This window comes from Pomacea canaliculata, linkage group LG9, assembly GCF_003073045.1.
Source record: "Pomacea canaliculata isolate SZHN2017 linkage group LG9, ASM307304v1, whole genome shotgun sequence".
Classification (NCBI taxonomy): Eukaryota; Metazoa; Mollusca; class Gastropoda; order Architaenioglossa; family Ampullariidae; genus Pomacea; species Pomacea canaliculata.
In genome coordinates this window covers 5,425,884-5,445,693 of record NC_037598.1, presented here as the reverse complement: position 1 = coordinate 5,445,693, position 19,810 = coordinate 5,425,884, and the positions used below count along the sequence as shown (strand labels likewise).

The 19,810-nt window shown below is 36.8% G+C and overlaps 3 protein-coding genes across 4 annotated transcripts in view; 2 read left to right on the top strand and 1 right to left on the bottom strand.

Moving 5' to 3' along the window:
• LOC112572120 (glutamate receptor-interacting protein 1-like) overlaps positions 1-1,043 on the top strand; it is a 1,517-nt gene extending 474 nt beyond the window's left edge. The window contains exons 2-3 of the mRNA XM_025251669.1: positions 327-570; positions 909-1,043. Coding sequence (XP_025107454.1) covers positions 327-570; positions 909-1,043 — 379 coding nt within the window. The remainder of the gene's footprint in view (positions 1-326; positions 571-908) is intronic.
• Positions 1-4,971, top strand: part of LOC112571513 (glutamate receptor-interacting protein 2-like) — an 18,906-nt gene extending 13,935 nt beyond the window's left edge. The window contains 2 exon segments of the mRNA XM_025250527.1: positions 327-570; positions 909-4,971. The gene's annotated coding sequence lies outside the window, so the exon portion shown is untranslated.
• Positions 4,455-19,810, bottom strand: LOC112571516 (ER degradation-enhancing alpha-mannosidase-like protein 1). Of its 2 annotated transcripts, XM_025250530.1 has the most exons (13): positions 19,257-19,810; positions 18,377-18,449; positions 17,230-17,333; positions 16,560-16,731; positions 14,919-15,102; positions 14,535-14,626; positions 13,844-13,926; positions 13,346-13,466; positions 12,832-13,076; positions 12,238-12,334; positions 10,794-10,967; positions 9,660-9,790; positions 4,455-8,738 (listed from the first exon to the last, which is right to left on the bottom strand). In XM_025250530.1, exons 1-12 carry the CDS (start codon positions 19,517-19,519, stop codon positions 9,701-9,703), a joined length of 1,698 nt encoding a protein of 565 aa, XP_025106315.1. In that variant the 5' UTR covers positions 19,520-19,810; the 3' UTR covers positions 4,455-8,738; positions 9,660-9,700. The 2 variants fall into 2 exon arrangements, with proteins under 2 accessions (XP_025106315.1, XP_025106314.1); XM_025250529.1 differs by having other exon boundaries at positions 4,455-9,790; positions 19,257-19,808.

Genomic DNA, 19,810 nt, shown 5'->3' with positions numbered 1-19,810 from the left:
TCTTTCCCCAAATATTTGGATCTAAACTTTGATTCTGTTGATTATCCTGATTTAACATCGTCATTATATAAAATGACAGCTAGATTCATGTCTTCATTCGCAACACAGTATTAATTTCGTGACTTAAAAGTGACTTCATATTATTATCAAGAGTTTTTGTTCAGAGACTTGCATTTGTCAGATTTGATAAGATTCCACTCCTCAATCTATCATTTAAAACAACATCGACTTCACAGTTTTCTTAATTTCAAAGAGAACAGTTTTTTTATGAGTTCGGATGTATATTTTTGATAAGATATATATATATATTGTTTTCCATGTCTTAGGTATAATGAAAAGTCCAAATCACTGCCTGGAAAAAGCCGTACTATTGACCAGCAGTTGCAGACCATTTTCACGCCAACTCCCATACAGCTCCAGCGGGTGACCATAGAGAAGTCCAGTGCTGCCCAGGACTTTGGCTTTAGTTTATCTGATGGAATGTATGAGAAGGGTGTTTATGTCAGTGCTGTCAGAATAGGAAGCCCAGCTCATAGCGCTGGTCTTCGCAGTTTTGATAGGATATTGCAGGTAAATTGCGCAGTTGTTTTTTCCAAGACATGGATATTGTATATTTATGGCCTTGCTTATGTTTATATTAAATACCTAATCATTTAACAGAAGCTTGCATTAGTTGTAATAATACCAGAAGGCACCATCGTTGTGTCATTGCTTTTTTTTTTTTGCAACTGTCACTCAAGTCTTTCATTCCCATATATGTATGAGTAACTGTTCGCTCTAAAGCACATCAGCAAATTTACTGTGCTCAAAAAGTGTAACTACTGTAAGGTTACCTCTCGTTATTTACACATACTTAAAAACTGTTCATAGTTGTTTATATTTTGTTATCTATGTCTTGTGATCATCAGGTAAATGGCACAAAAACACGTGACTTTGATTGCTGCATGACTGTACCCTTGATCGCAGAGGCTGGCAACAACTTACGCATGGTGATTTGCCGCAACCCTCTTCTCCGTCCAGGCCCGAGGCATAACAGATTCTGATGTAGGTGACAGGTCCAATAACATATCCGGAGACTTTAAGGCTTCAAACAACCAAAAACATTGTGAACTATTATCAAAAGGAAAAACCTGAGGTTGTCAGGATTACAAAAAGTGGGTTTTTTTCTTGATTAGGGCCTAATGTGTGACAAAAACTCCTTTATTGTGTCAAAGGACTTTTACAAAGAAGAAAGCATCAGAAATAAGAAAAAAGAAATGTCTTTAGCTGCAAAACATGTGGCCCTTAGGTTCATCATGGAAGCTCATTTACTTTGTTTTGACTTTTATAAACAAGACCTTTCCCCACTCTAGTGGTGGTACATACCAAGCAATAAACATGTTTGTCATTGTGTTTGTTTGAAGTATTTAGTGAGTTTGTTTTTTTTTTCTCTTTGTTTCCTTGTTAAAGGCTCACAACTGTAATAGGCAAGTATCTGCTCCCACAGATTTGAAAAGCGTGGGGAGACAAGTCCATCTATATATTTTTGCTTTCTGCGTAGGCATCTAGATATTTGACCATAGCATCAAATCATGGATGGGGAATTCGTAACAGAATTCTGTGTGTGTGCAAGTGCATCTCCAAGATGTCTTTATTTGACAGATCATTGTTTAATCACGAATTTAAAAGTTTTTGGAAGTTATTTTAGCAATAATTAATTCACGATATTCCCCATCAATGATGGAACATAATTTTTTAGATTGGTTTTTGCACATTTTGTAAGGTTGTGCAATTCTAGTTTTTGTTTCTATTTATTTTTTTTCATTCACATCCATGTTTCTAAGGTTGCTATTCCTTTGTTTTTAATGAGGACCAGAATTCATGAGCAAATGTCACGCTCATGCATGAACATGAAAGCTAATTTGCTTTGTTGTACCTAGTCACATACTGTAATACATTTTCAGTGTGTTATTAGAACTGTTGCAGTATTGCATTGTTTTGCCTAGTTGCTTGCAATGATTCATTTTGCTAGAGACTGCGGATCATTCTAGAAGCCAATGAAAATGGCAAGTGAGGATTTTAACCATCTGTCTGCTAAGACTTAAGTACACATTAACACCTTGCTCTGAAATTTGTGTGAGGAATATATGCAGTCAGAACCAGGTCAAAGCAAGTGTATAAATTGAGTTTTCCTGTGTTTTCTGCACATAGATTTTAGCTTGGATGTTTCTTATTATAATTGAGTATTACTCAGTAGCCATTTGACCACTCTGTAAGTACATGCAATTCACTTTGAGAAGGGTAGGAACATTTTCGTGGTCAAGGATTTTAATCTATTTTTTGAAAACTTGAACAAGAACCTGGAAGAAAGAAATATTATTTAATGTCTGCCATTTATTTTTATTTTGTAAATTTTTACCTTTGACTCTGAGCTGTCGTGAACAGAAGACTGACAGCATTGATGATTACCATCATCTTAACAGTTTTTCTCTGTGCACATTTTATAGAGAAGAGTTTGAATTTGATTATCAGCGATTATCTCAATCTGTGCATAAGTTATGGTGATACGTTATGGAGACAGCATTTTTGCAATATTGATGCACAAGAATATTTTAGGTTTAAAACTTCAGAAAATACCCTAAAATCTGGGTGTTCTGGTTATGGCTTTCTAGGTGACAGTATTTCTGTAGTTCATTAAATGCTTGGAATTTATATTTTTGAAGCAAAAATAAGTTTTCCTACAGTGGGCTGACATTAACAACTGTGGTAAAGAGTCTTTAATGTGCATTCTCTGTACGTCCGATTTCTTTGTTTTATTTTGTTGGCATATGCATGTGATATCAGTGACAGCTTCAACAGAACTTTTCACATTAGGTTGTAATGACTATGTGAATCTTATTCCCTCCAGATATTTCTCTGCCTTTGTGTGTGTGTGTTTTCACATGTGTGCGCATGTTATTTATGGTTGTTGAATGCAAAGGATTGATACTTTAAGATTTTAGCTTCTTCCATCCAGCTCTAGCATCTAATACTGTTATACTGAAACTGTACCATTGGTTTGTTGATACATGTACTAACATTATGCAGCAAGTTTTATATGCAATATTAACTCTTACAGAGTTTGTCGTCTTTCGGAGAAATAGTTTAGCATGCCTTCAGCTTAAGAGTTTTGTTATCATTCCTTCTTATTCTTTGTTATGAAATTTTGGTCTTTTCTTGAAAACATTTACTGTTACAAAATGCCTGGATTTGTATATGTATTTATAAGAATTTTTTTCTGAGCTTCACAAGTTAAGCACAAACTGTCATATACTGTCTAGACGTGATATTCTTAAGAGATCATTTTTATTTGAGAGGCCAGCTTTAATGGGTACTAAGTTGGTGTGATGTTGCAGATATTTTTTCTAAAGCAATAGTGATTGAAAAACATGACAAACCACAGTTGAGAAGTGCAAGGAAGGCTGTAAAGCTCAAAGATTTTATAAGTGAGCATGTGAAATGTCAGCTGTCTTTTTGGGGGTAGTTTTCCAAGCACAGCAGTTTCAGCAAGCAAAAAGCTATGCAATTTTCTTTCTTCAGTGTACATGCTAGGTTTTTTAATTTCGCTAGCATGATGCAGGGAAGATTCGAGGGGGCTTAGAAACTGAGCTGAAAATTGTGTCAACAAGAACAGATTTAAGCGTCAAAATTAAGATATTACATTCTTCTTAGAACTGATCCACTGAAACTGCCCAAACTATGCCCATGTTTAAAGGAAGCAACTACATGTATATGAACTAGCAATGAGATTTACTCATGTACATTGTTCACCATTTGCTGCTCACAGGCTTTTGCATAATGTGGTTTCACCATCTAGACCTCTTCCTCTGACCCCTTTCTAAAATACGTTATACTGTAGTTCCATGCCTGTGTGAAATGTGGTACAGAATGGCTGCAGGTTTTATTGGGAAGATTTTCACTCATTTTATTATTGTGGTCACGATGATAGAGTTGAACTCTATGCTGGTCATAGCTTCAGTGCTACTGGTTACCAATTGTGTGTTATAAAGTCATCTAAAACTTCAGGACATCAGAAGATCAGTATTAATAATGCAATAATAGTCTTTTCTTATACGCTTTTGAAGAAGTGTTAGGCTGAAAATAAAATTAAGAAGTTGAATGCACATGTAGTCATTAAGTTCAGTAGCCACTTTTGGCCAAATTTAAAATTTTTATCTGTTGCAGAAATAACCTACAGCTCTAGGCAGTCACAATAGAACTGATACCAAACATTGTCAAGAACATTGAAACCTTAATGATTAATACTCAATTGCATTAAAGATTACATTATATGTATATCAGTCATCTAAAACAGTTTTTTCCACAAGTTACATCACATCGTGGGAGCTGTGCTGGGCGAATCCCACTTTTGACACCTTAGTGTGTCCAAGATTATTATAACAGCAGAAATTATGTGACTAAGTGAACCCTACTAGTAGACATGAAAGTTTATTTTCCCGTAAGGATGTGTGGTCATGACAGAACAGCAATCTTTTCAAAATACCTCTAGCTTTTTCAAAGAATGTGATTAATAAGGTAACTATTTAAGAAATAATAACATTTCTGACATTTACGAAATGTACATACATGTACTTTTAAATAGTCATGTTATGATCATTTCAAGTAATTCATTTTATTTTACAGCCAAGTAAAAGAATTTTGCCCTGTAAAGTTGCATGACACATTTATATTTGCCAAGTGTATGCATCCACATGTGAGAGACAAAAATGTATTCAAGCATTTGTGCATATTATCTCTCCAAAATTTTATAAGTGGACAAAGATATTCATGCAAGAGCACAGACTTGCAAACATACATTTGTCTATGATATGTTTACATTAATCTCTGTACAGCAATTAACATTGTTACAATGCAACTGCCATGAAGCTCATCCTTACCAGAACAATCTTGTTGAACAAAATGCTGAGAACAGAAAATAAATAAATAGAAGAATTTCTTTTCTTTTAGATACATATATATCATAAAAATAGCTCATATATGATGGGGAAGAAAAATAATAAACCAAAGCCAATGCAGACACACATCGTCTCTAGGCTTTCAACATACTGCAAGTCTAATGTACATTATGATCCAATATTCTAACATGGAATGATTTTGGCACTTCCATTGTTCTACATAAAACTCAGCCTGTTTACTTTCTTCTGTCTTTTCTCACATTATATGTTGTAAGGCAACATAACTGTTAGTATTACTATCTGTAAAAATTTCTCTCTTGGAAGAACTTAGTAACAAACAACTATTGAAACATGCTTAAAATTCTTTGTTAAAGGTGTATAAAGTAGAATTTTTGTTGGCTCTATCACACATCCATGCCGACACATCTAGATCATTATACATTATAATTATGCATCTTTATTCACCCACACCCTTTGCTCACCACCTGCATGCAAACCAGTGTTCTCCTAAACACTGCCTTTCTCTCTCGTGTGCATACACACCTGCCAAGTGCACGTACAGACACACACTCCGTGAGAGATATTGCATCTAAAACTGTGGCCAATGAGTCTGTATGCACAGCCTTTGGTCATCTATCCAATAATAAAATACATTTCACATGCTTCAACATCGTTTTATGGATTATCTGGCAGAAAGGGTAGAAGTCTCGTCAAATGTTTATGAGTTTCTTCTCTTGTGTTATGGAACTTTTCAAAGGAGCCAACCATAATCTTTAAATCATGCTGTTTGTTTGTGTTTATTGTTGTGCCAGCAAGTTATATAACGGCAACAAAAGTAATTTGTCACTTTTAGGGATAAATCTTCCCAAGTCATATAACTATAACATTCTTTAAAAAGCCAACATAATAAATAAACAAAATGTAAACGAGTGGATAAAGCATAAAAAAAGGGGTGGTGAAGCGCAAAAAGGCCACCAACATACCAAAATTTCAAAAGAAAACTATCAGGACAATATCCTAAATTAGATGCCGTAAAGGATGCAGACAGTGATCACACCTACAAGACAGTTGGAAGCACTGTATGAATAGTTTGGTTGTCACCCTCATCTACCATGCAGGAGACCTGAGTTAGGTTGCATAAGAATTCATGCCCAGATGGCCCTTTCAACCCCTAGATTTACAAAGTTTGGAATGGAAAGATCTGGAAAACCCTTTCTGGTAGGGTGGTGGCAGTGCCAAGTAATAGTAACAGCAGTGGGGGAAAGATTAGCAGAAATATTGATGATACACTGGCAGAAGTGATCTTAGTCACAGAAGTATCGATTCTGTAGAAGTAGAGACTGTCCAAGTGTCCTGGTGGTTAAGGCAAACGCTTACGTAGCAGCAACAACAGTATTATCAACAGCAACAGCCATTGCCCAGCATGTCTCACACAAAAAAGAAATTATCCTCATGACCTGCTTTATTCCAGTCTCATAAACCTTTCTGAATAAAGACACAGTGGAAGTCTCCTTGTTGCCTGTAAGCTCTAATACATTTCAAATGTTCCTTACGAAATCTAGCAAATATTTCTCCTTCATTTAAATAATGCAAAAATCTTTCTAGATACTATAATCCCTTTCACCAAAATAAAAATTGTGCGTGTTTGCAAGAGCTTGCCACAAGCTGACAGAATCAGTTTATGCCTCTATGATAGGCCCAACATCAGCTGCTTGCAATCCTTCAATGTGCAAAGATTTGGATCAACTGTGCATCAGCAAACTTATCCTGGCAGCTATGAAAAAATGATTTTGATGTAATTTTGATCAGGTTTAAGCTCAAAATAACAACAAAGTAATAATTAAATTTGTTGCAATACTAATTTATGAGCTGCATTAAAGACAAATGTAATGCATATTTTCCATATTTTCTAGTTCTGACCATTTAAAAACGTCAAAAAAAAAAAAAACCACCAAGATACAGAGAGAATGCATAATACGGGCAAAAGAGAAGGTATTATCCTTTGGAATTTGGAATCCTTTTTTTTTTAAACTATGGCACAAAGGAAAGCCCACATGCAATCTAACTACCATAAGAGGTTTAAGTTGCCGAAAAAGAAATAAATTTCAAACATTGCTGATTTTATTCAGTTCAAGTTTCGATTCTTTTCTGAAAGAATGTTGAATTAATGGAATGTCAAAAGAAGTTCACAAAGAAAGAATCACTACAGACTAAAGACTATTCTGAAAAAAAGTCTTTGTGACATTACCAGAAAGGCAAGAATACCATTTCATTTTGAGAAAATACTACTACTAATAATGGGTATTTATAATGCACAGCACCACAACCAAGATAAATCGCACTCTCTGCTCAGACCAGTAAATAATCATCTGGAACAATGTGAGCGAAGGGGAAGAGGAATTAGTGTTAAATGCTGAGCCAGCAACTAAGGCTATATCACGGCAAGGCAGCCAGCCCTGTAAACAGATGTATTATGCAGAGAAAGAACAGCGTGCCTGAGATGAGAGCTGAACCCAGTACAACCAACCCTGACTATATTGGTGACCAACAATGTGAAAGACAATATGCACAATCTACAAAAGTCTGATAACAAGACTCAGGGTGGTCCGTAGTGCAACCGTTAGCACCTGTCACAAATACAGCGAGGGCTGGCTATCCGCGGTTCAGCTCTCATCTCAGGCACACTGTTCTTTCTCTGCATTTGGCATCTGTTTACAGCGCTGGCTACCTTGCTGTAATATAGCCTTAGTTGCTGGCTCAGAGTAAAACACCAATCTCCCCCCTTAATAACATGACTCAGTATCGTTATAGTCATCAAAAAAAAAAAAAAAAAAAAAAAAATCAGCCTTATTTAAAATTTATTTTAATGCTATTTAAGCCATTTTGAATGACATGGAGGAAAAACAAAAGCAGCCATTTCATCTAGATAAAGAGACAAAAATTCAGTCCTTTGCTTTAAGATTTCTTACAAAACAAGCATTAGATTATCATTAGGCACAAAAGCAGTATAATAAATGGTTAATGACACCACTGGCCCATTTCTTGGACTATCCAAACACATCAAACTGTGACTCGAAATATTTTATTAGGCAATCATGGCAAAAATATAGCAGTTTCCCCATGTGCTTTAAAAAACATGTGTACAACATGTAAACATTTTGCCATAGAAGAAAATCCACAATAAAAGGAAGACTGTGCCAAGTTTCAAGACAGGAAGCATATAATTTTCTTCTATTGTACAGACCTTTTTATCAGTTCACTGACCTAGCTTCTAGATTTGGACGTGTGCACACTCATGAGAAATGCATATGTTAACAAACATCATATTCTTATGATTTTTACATTCTGGTTTTCTTATTCCACCAGCAAAATGCCAGCATTGTATGTTGGATCTATAACCAACGCTTTTTAAGGGCAAGCTAGCTCAGTCCTGTAAACAGCCATCACAATCAGCAGAAATACAGTTTGCCATGGACATGATCTAAACCAAGACTATCCTGGCTTTAAAGACAGCCCTCAAATCTAATAAAGTATCTTTTCCAAAAATAATTGTATGAAATTCTGCAATAACAGCTCCAACAAAAATTTCAAGCAGTTCTGAAGGCAAGAAAAGTCTCATAATGCATGTATCTTCACTAATCAGAAATCTAGAAAAAGACAAGGTCAGAAAGACTGAAATGGGTTTAGGTGAAAACATGTAACCTGTTATAGAATTTAATAAATGAGAAAACCCCATACATTATATGAATGCCAGCTTGTCTTACATGTTCTTTGCTACAAATGTCTGCCATACTGCAATGTAATCTGCACATTAAAATGAGAACAATACAATAAATAAGAAAGCCGAGACAATAGTGCTTGTACCTCACTCTCATAATAACATTAAAGAAGAACCAATTTTTAAAAAAAAATCACTTTCAATACTGATGCTGAATTAAAAAAATGGTCTTTCTAAATATTTTCAACTTTTGGGGGTTTGGGTTCTTTTTTTAAATTTACACTTACAAAAAATATTTTCTTCCTTTTTTTCCAGAATAATGAATTTTCTAAAACAGAGTATAGGCAGGTATATGTGTTTAACATACAAATGTACACTTATATAAAGATCTATATATGTTCATAGACACATTATCATATCTACATAATTTTATGTATGTTAGTGTGCACATGCTAATGCACAAAAGCACACACACATACAGAGGACCCAACTACAACCAAAATAAATACAAAGGTTACTGAGGTATTTATAGATACAACCACCATAGCATTTTCACTGCCTAATTTTTTTTTTATAACTGCATACCTTCTCATCATTGTGGCAAGACACCTACAGCAAGCAAGCACATTCCTTCTTACAATTCACTCTGCCCAGAAAGTCTCCACTTGTCTACCAGAGTCTCAAGCTTATCTTCATCCTTCTCTGCCACCCCCTTTTCATCCATCCCTGATCACGTCAATAAATTTTATTGCATATATCAACAGTTTTAGAAAAAAAATATTTGATGACTGTTCCCTTTCCTTCTTTGAATACAATACACAATGGCAATGATTGCATCCCCAAAAAAAAGAGTTATGCTTCCTGAGATGCTTTCAAAGAATTAGCTGCATGGAGAAAGGAAGCCTAAAGATTGTTTTGTCAGCTGACCAAGTGTAACGAGTGAGCAAGCATGTGAAACGTATATTGTTGCTCATGTGAGCAAGACCAGCCAAAACCTGGAAGGTCACCTGGGCACTGCAGTGAATGGAAGCGCAAATCTTGATAAAGTTCAGTTGAGGCCAACTGCATTCTCCATCTGAGCCATGTATTTGCTCTTCATGGGCAGCAGGTAGCGGCTGTCTGAGGAAACAGTGTCACACTGCAACATGTATGGTACAGCTGTGCAGCAGACAATTTATGTTCAGTTTATATGCTTAACACATAGAAACAGATATTGACATAAACATGTGAGCTTGTAGTGGCAAAGGTCAAAGTGAAATATGTTAAGAGTCACAGTGGCTGTAAGGGCAGTGAATACAAGTCATTAAATGTGGCATTTCCTTTCCTTGCCTTTACCTTCCCTGATAATTTGAGCTCCTATGTATATGTATATGCATAAATGCACAAGTTCCAATATTACCCCATAAGCCAACTGAAGGAGGGGAAAATTAGGGGTGATGGGGTGAGGGGATAAGAGGGAAGCAGATAGAGCAGTGAAATCTGAACCAAGAGGCATGCCCATCCCATACTCGTGTGATGTGGCTCACTCCTCCCCAGATGACCCCACTGTTTGGAGTGGACACCTGACCCCACAGAGGGTTGGGGAAGGTAAGGCAGTAAGGGAGAGGAGATGGGTACTACCCTCACTAAAGCTGACCCAGTGTCTCAACACCTCCCTTTCCCAACAACCTAAAAACTAGGAGATGACCTTTATCTTAACTTTACCTGAGGGGTGGGGGTTGGATGGAAGATGGCATCAAGGCCTTAGATGATGAATGGCTAACAGAAATTGTTCTTGGAAAGGTTGATATGTCGTGAACTTTGTCCACAACCCTTCATATCCCTATATTTACTAGAAGAGTTTTCTGCAGTCATTTTAAATATTTTGGTTTATTTATACGATTCCTGAATATCTGTGAATCATCAAAGGTCTTTATTAAATATAAGTTAAAAATTATTCCTCAAGATTACTTCTAGTTTTCAAGGGGCTTACATGGTTATTGCTGAAAGTGAGCAAAGTGGTTCAACAAATTTGTTACTTTCCAGACAAGCTCAATATAGGATAGCAGAATTCTATCACAAATTTATTTATATACATTGGTCTTGTGTTTCACATTTCACAGCCTCTATACTTGATTGTACCAAAGCACCGAGTCACTTACTATGGAGATATTCACTCTTACATCCACCACACTGGCAGCTGCTTTTACTGGCTTGCTTCCCACTTCTTCCCACGGTTTATGACGCCATCTGCGGCCAATGGGCAACAAATGGCCTTCTGTTGTGAAGAGGTAGCGTGAGAATGCCTTGTTGACATGGTTGTCTTTATCAAACAGCTGCAAAATAACACATAATCAGCATGAAAGTTTTTAAGACAAAATAGTTATCAGAGCTAGATGTGAAGCCCCCAAATACCATTTTGATAGTAAAATTTCCTTGTTCGAGTACTTACCAGATGATTACATGGAGTTCCCCCTTCTAGCTACCCAATTCTTGATGTCTGCTCCTATGAACAGGGAGCACACAAAAACACAACCAACACACCCCATATCATATCCCATTGAACCAGTGAGTTCACCTCTCCAGTTTTTCACCACACCGGTAAGAGAACCACAGCGGGGAAGTGGAAGGGAACCAGTAGTCATTTAATTTGGTAAATAATTGAAGGAAAAAAATGTTACCATCAAATATGGTATTTCTTCTTTGTATTGTACCAGATGACTATGTGGAAAATAAATAACAGGTTTGGGGGTGTGGCAGTCAGAAAAATGGAGGCTACTGCTTCAGAAGCAGAAAATTCTTTAGATGTACCTCAATTCCAGCTGCGCTGCAGACCAGGAGTCACTCCATGCTGAGCTATGACATGGTGGAGACAGGGTAACCGAGACAAGTCATTCTGTGAATGATATTCTAAGCTGCCAACTGTGTTCAGAGAATTAGAGTGAGCTGCAAGGATCTTCAGGGAAAAGCTACTAAACATGAAATCTGACCACCAACCTACTGCCTTAATAATTTCTTTGAGCCACATTATGTGAAAAGGCTAGGCTACTTGCTACATGCTCAAACCTGTACAAGGGATTCCATATGTGTGCAAATATCCCCATTTACTGCCCTAAGAGATGAATGGATAGAAGCTGCATGGTTGCTGCAGTAATGTAGGAGAGAAAGGCATTTATCAAGGAACACTCATGGACAGGGCTATTCATTCTGGTGACCAGAAGTAGATGGACACTGACTCCCTTAACCTTATCCAGGACTTTAGGAAGCAAGACTTTGAGATAAAACATATGAGCACTGAGACCCACCCATGATAACAACAAGGCATTCACTGCCCGCACCAACAAGTCTGGAACCAAAGACACAAAGGTCTGAAGCTTGTTCCATCAGGTGGCAAAAAGGCGAACTAGTCATAGTCAAGTCATCATGTACAGTACAAAGAAGAAATAAATTTCTTTATAAATAAGATGAAGCAACAATAACATTCATGTTTTTAGTTGCTGTATGGTGATGGACAGCATTGAGGAATATGAAGCATGAATTTGTCTTCTGGATAATCTTTAAGTCACATTACAAGCTTATGCACAAAAAAGAAATATATCACCCAACCAGGTATAAATATTTGCAAGTCTCGCTAAGGAAAAAGCTCTCCATCCGATCCTCCAGCTCCTTTGTGAAGACGTCATGCAGAGTGCCATAACCACACCTAAAAGTGATAGTATCAATTTTTCATGTGTTCTAGGATATTTGCCTTTTTTCTTTTTATCTCTGTACATACTTAATTAAAATTTTTGTGACAAGCCGTCTTCTATAGTTTATAAAACTTACACAACTTATACAATTACATCTTTGTATGTTCTGTAATCAAGTCCATGTGGTCTACCTCCTTGTGAAAGTAACAGAAAATCATGAAAGACAGTAGAGTATAAAGAAATAGTTGAAGACAAAAAATACAAGAATAAGCCAATGAATGACATGAACAGGAGAGAAGGAACATTGGATAAGAAAGCAAATGCTTCACAGATCTTCAAGTGATCTCATTCTTCAGCATAACTCACAGAACAGTTTCTAAAGGCACTATGCAAAGACTATATTATGTAAAATATCTTTAAACATGTATCCACCAAAAACATTTTGTGGCATAAAATGTTTTCTGCATTATTAACAATGCAAAGCCGTCAGATCCCCCCAAAAAATGCTTACTGTGCTTTTGCATGTGTTGCAATACTGTTGAGTATATCACGGCCAACATGAAGATAAAAGGGGTTGTGTGTTGCTTGATACAGAAAGTATGTGGATTCAACCAGCTCTGGTCTGAGTGGATAAAAGCGAACATCTGGCATTTTAAGATCCCAGTTGTAACGCTCAGGCAGAGCACCATATTTTTTCCAGATGGAATAATACAGAGCATGAAGACAAATGGCTTCTTCAATATCACCAGCTAACACCTGTGAAGATCAGATGGGTTGATTATGTCATCAAACCTGGACAAAGAAAGAAAGAGAGAGAAAAAAAAGAGAGAAACAAAGAAAAGAATGAAAGAGTGAAGGACACGAAAGAAGGACAGGGAAAAAAAAAACTTATTTCTAATAAACTTAGTTGACTTTAAAAAGAAATCTATGCACGCTACCACTAATGTTTCAGTGTTTCACTTTTAGGCACTCAGCAGTTAAAGGACAACTCAGAACATCTGACAACAGTCTCAAAAAACTCATACCTGTACACTTGGCCAAGCAGCCTGCAGGGCATCAATCCAAGTGTTAGCCATTTCGCCTGTCATCATGTTCACATTGACGTAAATGGGTGGATTTCCATCACCAAGATTGCAGTGTTCTCGTCTGAAACCAATGCCAAAATTGGCATTCATGACTGAAGTCTAAGTTCCCATATTTTGGTCATTCAATGTTGGCACCTGGTTATTTGGAAGAAAAAGAAGAGGGAGTGGAGGGAGAGGGAGAGAGAGAACCAGTGTTTTCATGTTAGCATGTCTGTATAAGAAAAAACAGCATGCCTGAGACAAGATCTGAACCCACTGAGGCCAATTTTCACTGAAATTGGTGCTCTGCTTATGAATTTACCCTTAATATTCACCAGTAATAAAGGCTTCAAAATTCTTCTAGAATATGGCAACCATAACCCTTCTGGATTAATCTCTCATAAATGCATTCATTTTATGAAAGAAAGCTTTCTCAAGAATGTGATAAATCTGTCTCACCCTTTCCTCATGTGAAACTTGATTGTCTCATAAGAATCGTTAAACATCTTCAAATCTTGCTCTTCCCCAAAAAGTACATATGCCTGTAATACAATTTTTTAAGACGTATTCTTACTTGTTCCATTTAGCATCCTGAAAGAAGTATATATGTCTCTAATACAATGTTTAAAATGTGTCCTAAGTTGTCCCCTGTTTGCAGACTGAAAGATAACACCCCAAACTAACACAAGCTTTGTGCATTAGATCCATGTGCAAACATTTGATAGTTTAGCCTTACGTAAAATATTTTAAATATAAACACAAAAACTGACACAACATAAATATAACAAGCAGTGCACGAAAGACTGGATAATGTACATGCGAACTCAAAAAAGCATCTCCTCTGTTTTGTGTATGCATGCAGTGTATTTATATATTACATAAGTGGAAAGGAGTACATCTTGTGTAGCTCTGTAGCACTGTAGTTCTAACATCCATTAAAACCTGACGAAAATTAAAATGCTCAGCACTGAAAGTTTGCATGACTATGAATTTGCTGTAGCTATTGTTTGATTTTTTTTTTTTTTTAAAACATGATGAGAGTTCACCATCTAGCAAATATGCAAAGCTTTAGATAACCTAAAAACTCGTCATGAAAATATTTTGCTCTACCTTTTCTTGCTCTGTCACACTAACTGAAGGAGAAACTCACCTTGAGAAGATATTCATAGAAGGAGTCAATGCCAGCTCCTAGACCACTCATCTTGCCAGCCCACTCCCCTGTCTGGATGTTGATAACATTACCTGTCAAGATACATTACAACAAAAATACAGAGATAGCAGATTTTCCCACTTTAAAAAGTTTTGTACTGAGAATGGCAGAATGCCATCTGACCAACAGTCAGTCAACACCATCAAGCCAGCTACATACCTATCCTTGGGAATAAATTCACGTCATTTAGATGATCTTGCTACCTTTATCTGATAAAATAACCTTTAACGCAAGGATACTTACATTCCAAAACATTTAATATCAAAAATACATTATTATATGATTACCAAATAATTTTTCAATGAGATTATTTTTTACATTCACCTAGCAAACCAGTGACTTTTGATCGAAATTTGTACAGCATCTGGACAGCCCGTCGTGCATAGAATTCATAGACAGGATCTCCAAGCAAATGGGACAAGACACCAAATTCCAGAAGCAGTGTCCCAGCTCCAGCAGTACAAGTTTCGTTAATGCAGTCAGAAGGAACACTGCTAGAAAGGTTAACCTGGAAAACAGGTAATCATTACATTTACTGCTCTAAAAAAAAAAAAAAATAATAATAATTTTTATTTCACTTTTTTATTGTCTAAGATGGAAAATTTTGAGAGTAAATTTTCTTCAAGACTTACCAGATGACATCATAGGAGATAAAGGGTTACACTAGCCCTAAATGGAAGCTGATACTGCAATGAAACGCATAGCATGGGCTCATACAACGTCTAGTGCACAAACAGCTGCAAAAATTGTTCAGGGAGAACAGCATGTGACCCAGTTCCTGGGGTGTACTTAATAGGTTCTATACTCAGATATCAGTCGGTGTATTGTAATGAAACATGAAAGGTTTTTTTTTCAGCATAGGCTGTAGCAACGTGTGGAAGCTGTTCTGAAGGAAGTATCTGTGATGCCTCATCAGAAGATTGGTCAGGATTATACAGTGCTGGACATCGGCCACCATACTACATCCAACTATGTAAAACTGCTACATACAGCGCAGGCTGTGAGGATACTTGCAGCAACTGTACAGAAAATAATCCATGTAATATTTCTACCAGCAGCTGTGACAAAGGATGTGTTGCAGGATACAAGCTACCTTTGAGTAAAGAAGTCTACAGCAATTTTTCATATGGTCCAATTGTTGCTATGTGCAGCAACTGCTCTGAGGGAACAACATGTAACATCTTAACTGGAGAGTGTCCAATGGGCTGCAAACTTAGATAACAGGGAGGCTATTGCAATGACTCCTGCAGAGCTGGTACATATGGCATGTGTTGCAAGGACACTATACAGAACATAGTCCATGTAACACCTATGAAAGCAGATGTAAGACAGGGTGTGCTGCAGGATAAAAGTTACCTTTAGGTAATAAAGCATGTAGTAGGTGTTTGTTTGACCTTGACTGCAACAAGACATGTGGCAACCGCTCTGAGGGAGCAAAATGCAATGTCATATCAGGAAACTGTTCACAGGGTTGAAAATATGGATATCAATGAGTTTTCTGTAATCAAATCTCTTCACTTACATCTGACAACCACAGGAAAGATTCAAGCAGTGTGGGTCTCACTGTTGGAGCAATCATCGACAGTATTCATTTCTGTGTTGCTGGCTTTTTCATTCATATCAACAACGCTAAGCACCCTGTCAAGAACCCAAAACTACTGGCTTCTCACAGCCATTGCAAACGGTGTCTCTTCCAGATCTTCCTGTAGGATCAAGTGTCCCAGAACCTACAGAGTTTGTTCTTGAAGTATCACCTGTCAATACTGTGCCTATGAAAAATTATATAAGCAAGACTGTGCTGTGATTATTATTTTTTTTTTGGTGAAGAGGGATAAGGCACTATGCAACTCTATCAATATTATTATTCTTGAAAATTTACCTGTATGAATAAAATCCCAGTAACTGTGATCTCCCAAATTAAACCTTGAAAGGGGAATACATAAAGCTCTATTTTCAAAAGTTTACCCTTGGAAAGGGAATCCCTGTAGCTGTGTTCTCAAATGCAGGCAGCAGACGAGTGGCCAGGTCATGGGCAAGTGACAGCAGTTCACCGTTATAGTCTGGTACAGTCATGTCACCAAAAGGTTGTTGAGGATCGGTGATGATAAGGTGAGCCGACAGCAGAGATCCCAAAACTCTGTCAGGAACAGGCAGGGGCGAGTCAGCAACAGTTAATGGCCTCATTCAAGGATGCACGATTTGTCCCTTTTAGCAGAAAATTATTTAACATTAGCATCCAAACTGAAACATTAGGAAGTAAGTTGTTTAAATAAAGCTGCTTTCACATGAAAAATGCTCAAAAGTTAGTTAAAATATGAAACGTACTTAACTTCAGCTGTTAGCAATAATGATTCTGCCTCCTTGTTTCAAGGCACTGGAAAGTCGCTACATGGTTTCACTTATACCTTACACCTGCATGTCATTAACCAACTCAAGTATATGTAGTCTGTCTGGTCTGGTACAATTGTGGTTAAGCACACTGAGAAATTGTAAAATAATAATTCATTACAGACCTTTTATCAAAACTACACAACATCCACAGAGGTGCATGCAGATATATAATGATCCACACTGCATGTGTCACCTCAGCAGACAACAGCACACTTGCACCAGAAAGAAGTCATACCCCTTTTACCTTATTGTGGCCTCAAACACTTGCACCACAGATTTCTTGTTAAAGTGGACATTGTCAATAACAAGCTGAACTGCTCTTCTAAACTCGCTGGCATTGCCCATTACCTGCAAGCAAAATACTAAATGAAAATTTTGCATAAGGAATAGCAATTAAACCAAGTAAACAAAACTTTTAAGCATAATTTCACCGTAAATTTTAGACAGGATTAAATAAGTTATTCTTGTCTTCCCCTGAAATTTTAATAATTTTCTGATATTATTCACTATTCAGCAAAAATGACTAGCAGGTGAGTGGGCACAAATATATGTGTGTGTGTCTGTGGGTATAAGAGAAAAGAGGGGAAAAAAAGAGAGATACTTCATTTTATGTTCAGTTTGAGGACATTAAGAAAAATCCCAATTTTGAAAACTACATGAAATATATCACGAAACAGAACTGACAAGGTGTTGTACATGAAATAACATTAAATATGAAAAAATACAGTGTGGGCCACTTAAAAGTAGCCCACCTCACCCGAGTGTATCATGAGATCTACTGTATGGTTCTGAAACCTGGAGAGTGAAAAAAACACCATCAACAACAAGCTCCAGACCTTTACAAACCAATGCCTCTGCTATATTCTGGGAATAAGATGGCCTGAAAAGATCTCCAACAGCAGCAACAATGTGGGAAAAAACCCAACCAGAATGCCACTAGCCAAGACATCAAAAAGCTCAACTAGGGCTGGATAGGCAACACTCTGCACAAATCAACTGACAGACTGGAACCCTCAGGAGAAGAGGAGAGATGGGAGACTTGCTTGGAAAAGAACAACGGAGAGCGAGGCAAAGGATGTCGGAACTGCACAAAACTGGGTCTGCTGGCAAGGTGTTGTTGCAGCCCTATGCTCTTTGGGGAGTAACAAGGAATAAACTAAAACTAAACCTGTATTATTGTGTCCCACAACATGGCATTATCATGTGCATTACAAATGCTAAGTGCGAATACCAACCTCACCGAAAGCATTATAAGGGTATGATCTGGAGATTGAAATATAAATATTTTTACATCTAAGGAAAATAATTTAAATATAGTTGTATTTAAAAAAAAGTGACCCAAAACAAAGGGGAGGCAGAAAATATTCTGGGAGTTAGGCAATCAACTATACCGCAAGAGTGTCCAGGGTCTCAACAAGTGTAAGTGAATAGTCCCCAAGGACATCGTTGATGTTAATGTTACTCCTGAAAAAAAAAAGTAGACAAACTGGTTATGTGTTACATTATATGTGAAATTAACTGAGCAATTACAACTTTTGTTTTTGCCAAAACATGCCTCCCTTTTTCCCTCTTCACAATTTCAATTTAGCAAAGATGATGTAATATTCACATGCTGCTTTGCATCAGTGCTATACAAGACTAATTAAGGATGTAAAGGAATGTGTGCACATGCACAAATAATTTAGTAAATGGGATATATATAAAGCAAGATATAAAATATTTGTTGAAAACAATGGCGCTATGCCTTCAAAATTGAATTTTTGTAGTCTGCTGCAATGTTTGGATGCAGATATGAATGACTAACCATATTTCTATTTTTGCCTATGAACTTCTATGATCATTTCTTTTATGTCCACATGATGGCTATTGCTGCTAAAAATATGGTGACGCAGGAGTCTGTGATATACTAATATAACTGATAATTTTCTTTTTATTCAACCGTCACGGTTTTAAATATTTTAAAAGTTGTTCATAAACGTGTCTATTATTCACTGTTATTTTATCTAAATATCTGAGGTCAAAATGTAATATATAGAAACACCTTCTAGCGCAAGTTTTGGTTTACATTTTACCTCTCGCACTTTGTCTACATTGTGCTTATTTCCACTTTATTTTAGTAATATGAACGTTACTTATTTTTAACAAAAAGCAAAATTTTATTTTCTTCCATCTTCAATTGTGTTCGACGGCCAAAACCAAAAAAGTTCATATGAAATTGTAACAGATAAGTTCAAAACTTGAGAAACATTAATAGTTAGGACATTTACTTACGGATTGTCATAATCTGGGCCACGTCCTGTGCAGTGGATAGGGTCTAGTTCGTCCAGAGGAAAAGCATATTTGATGTAACTGTCATATCCAAAGTAAAACATCTTTTTTGCTTCGTCAACCATTTCCAGCCTTTCCTTTTCGCTAAAGCGGCCATACTTATTTAAGTAAGGATCATCCAATCTTTTAAAAAGATGAATTTTACATTCAGAGAGGTGGTTACAATATAGAACAACAAGCCACACAACATGAACCGTACGTTTCATGTCAACTTTCCATAACTCCACTTTCAGCTCTGTAGTTCGATGCCGCCACAAACCGTATGCGTCGCAGCAGAAAGTACATGTGAGATTCAACTAAATTCGACGGAAACTTTCTTATTTATAATGTTTATTGTTTTAAAAGTTATTTATGTGTCATCATTTCTGTTGACATTCTTTTTAAAGTGAGATAAACGGAGAAAACATCAAATGACGCTTGTCCAATGGAATAATCAGACGTGGAAACGGAAGCGCGAATCGTTGTCGTCTGCTATACCACCTCATCGACAGCTGCTG

What these genes read in the sequence shown, in the direction of transcription:
- LOC112571516 (XM_025250530.1), bottom strand. Translation starts at nt 19,519, where the DNA reads ATGAAACGTACGGTTCATGTTGTGTGGCTTGTTGTTCTATATTGTAAC. An exon ending in CTGCTTGGCCAAGTGTACAG is followed by an intron (nt 13,077 to 13,345) that starts GTATGAGTTTTT and finishes TGATCTTCACAG; the next exon opens with GTGTTAGCTGGTGATATTGA. An exon ending in TAAGAGTGAATATCTCCATA is followed by an intron (nt 9,791 to 10,793) that starts GTAAGTGACTCG and finishes TACATGTTGCAG; the next exon opens with TGTGACACTGTTTCCTCAGA.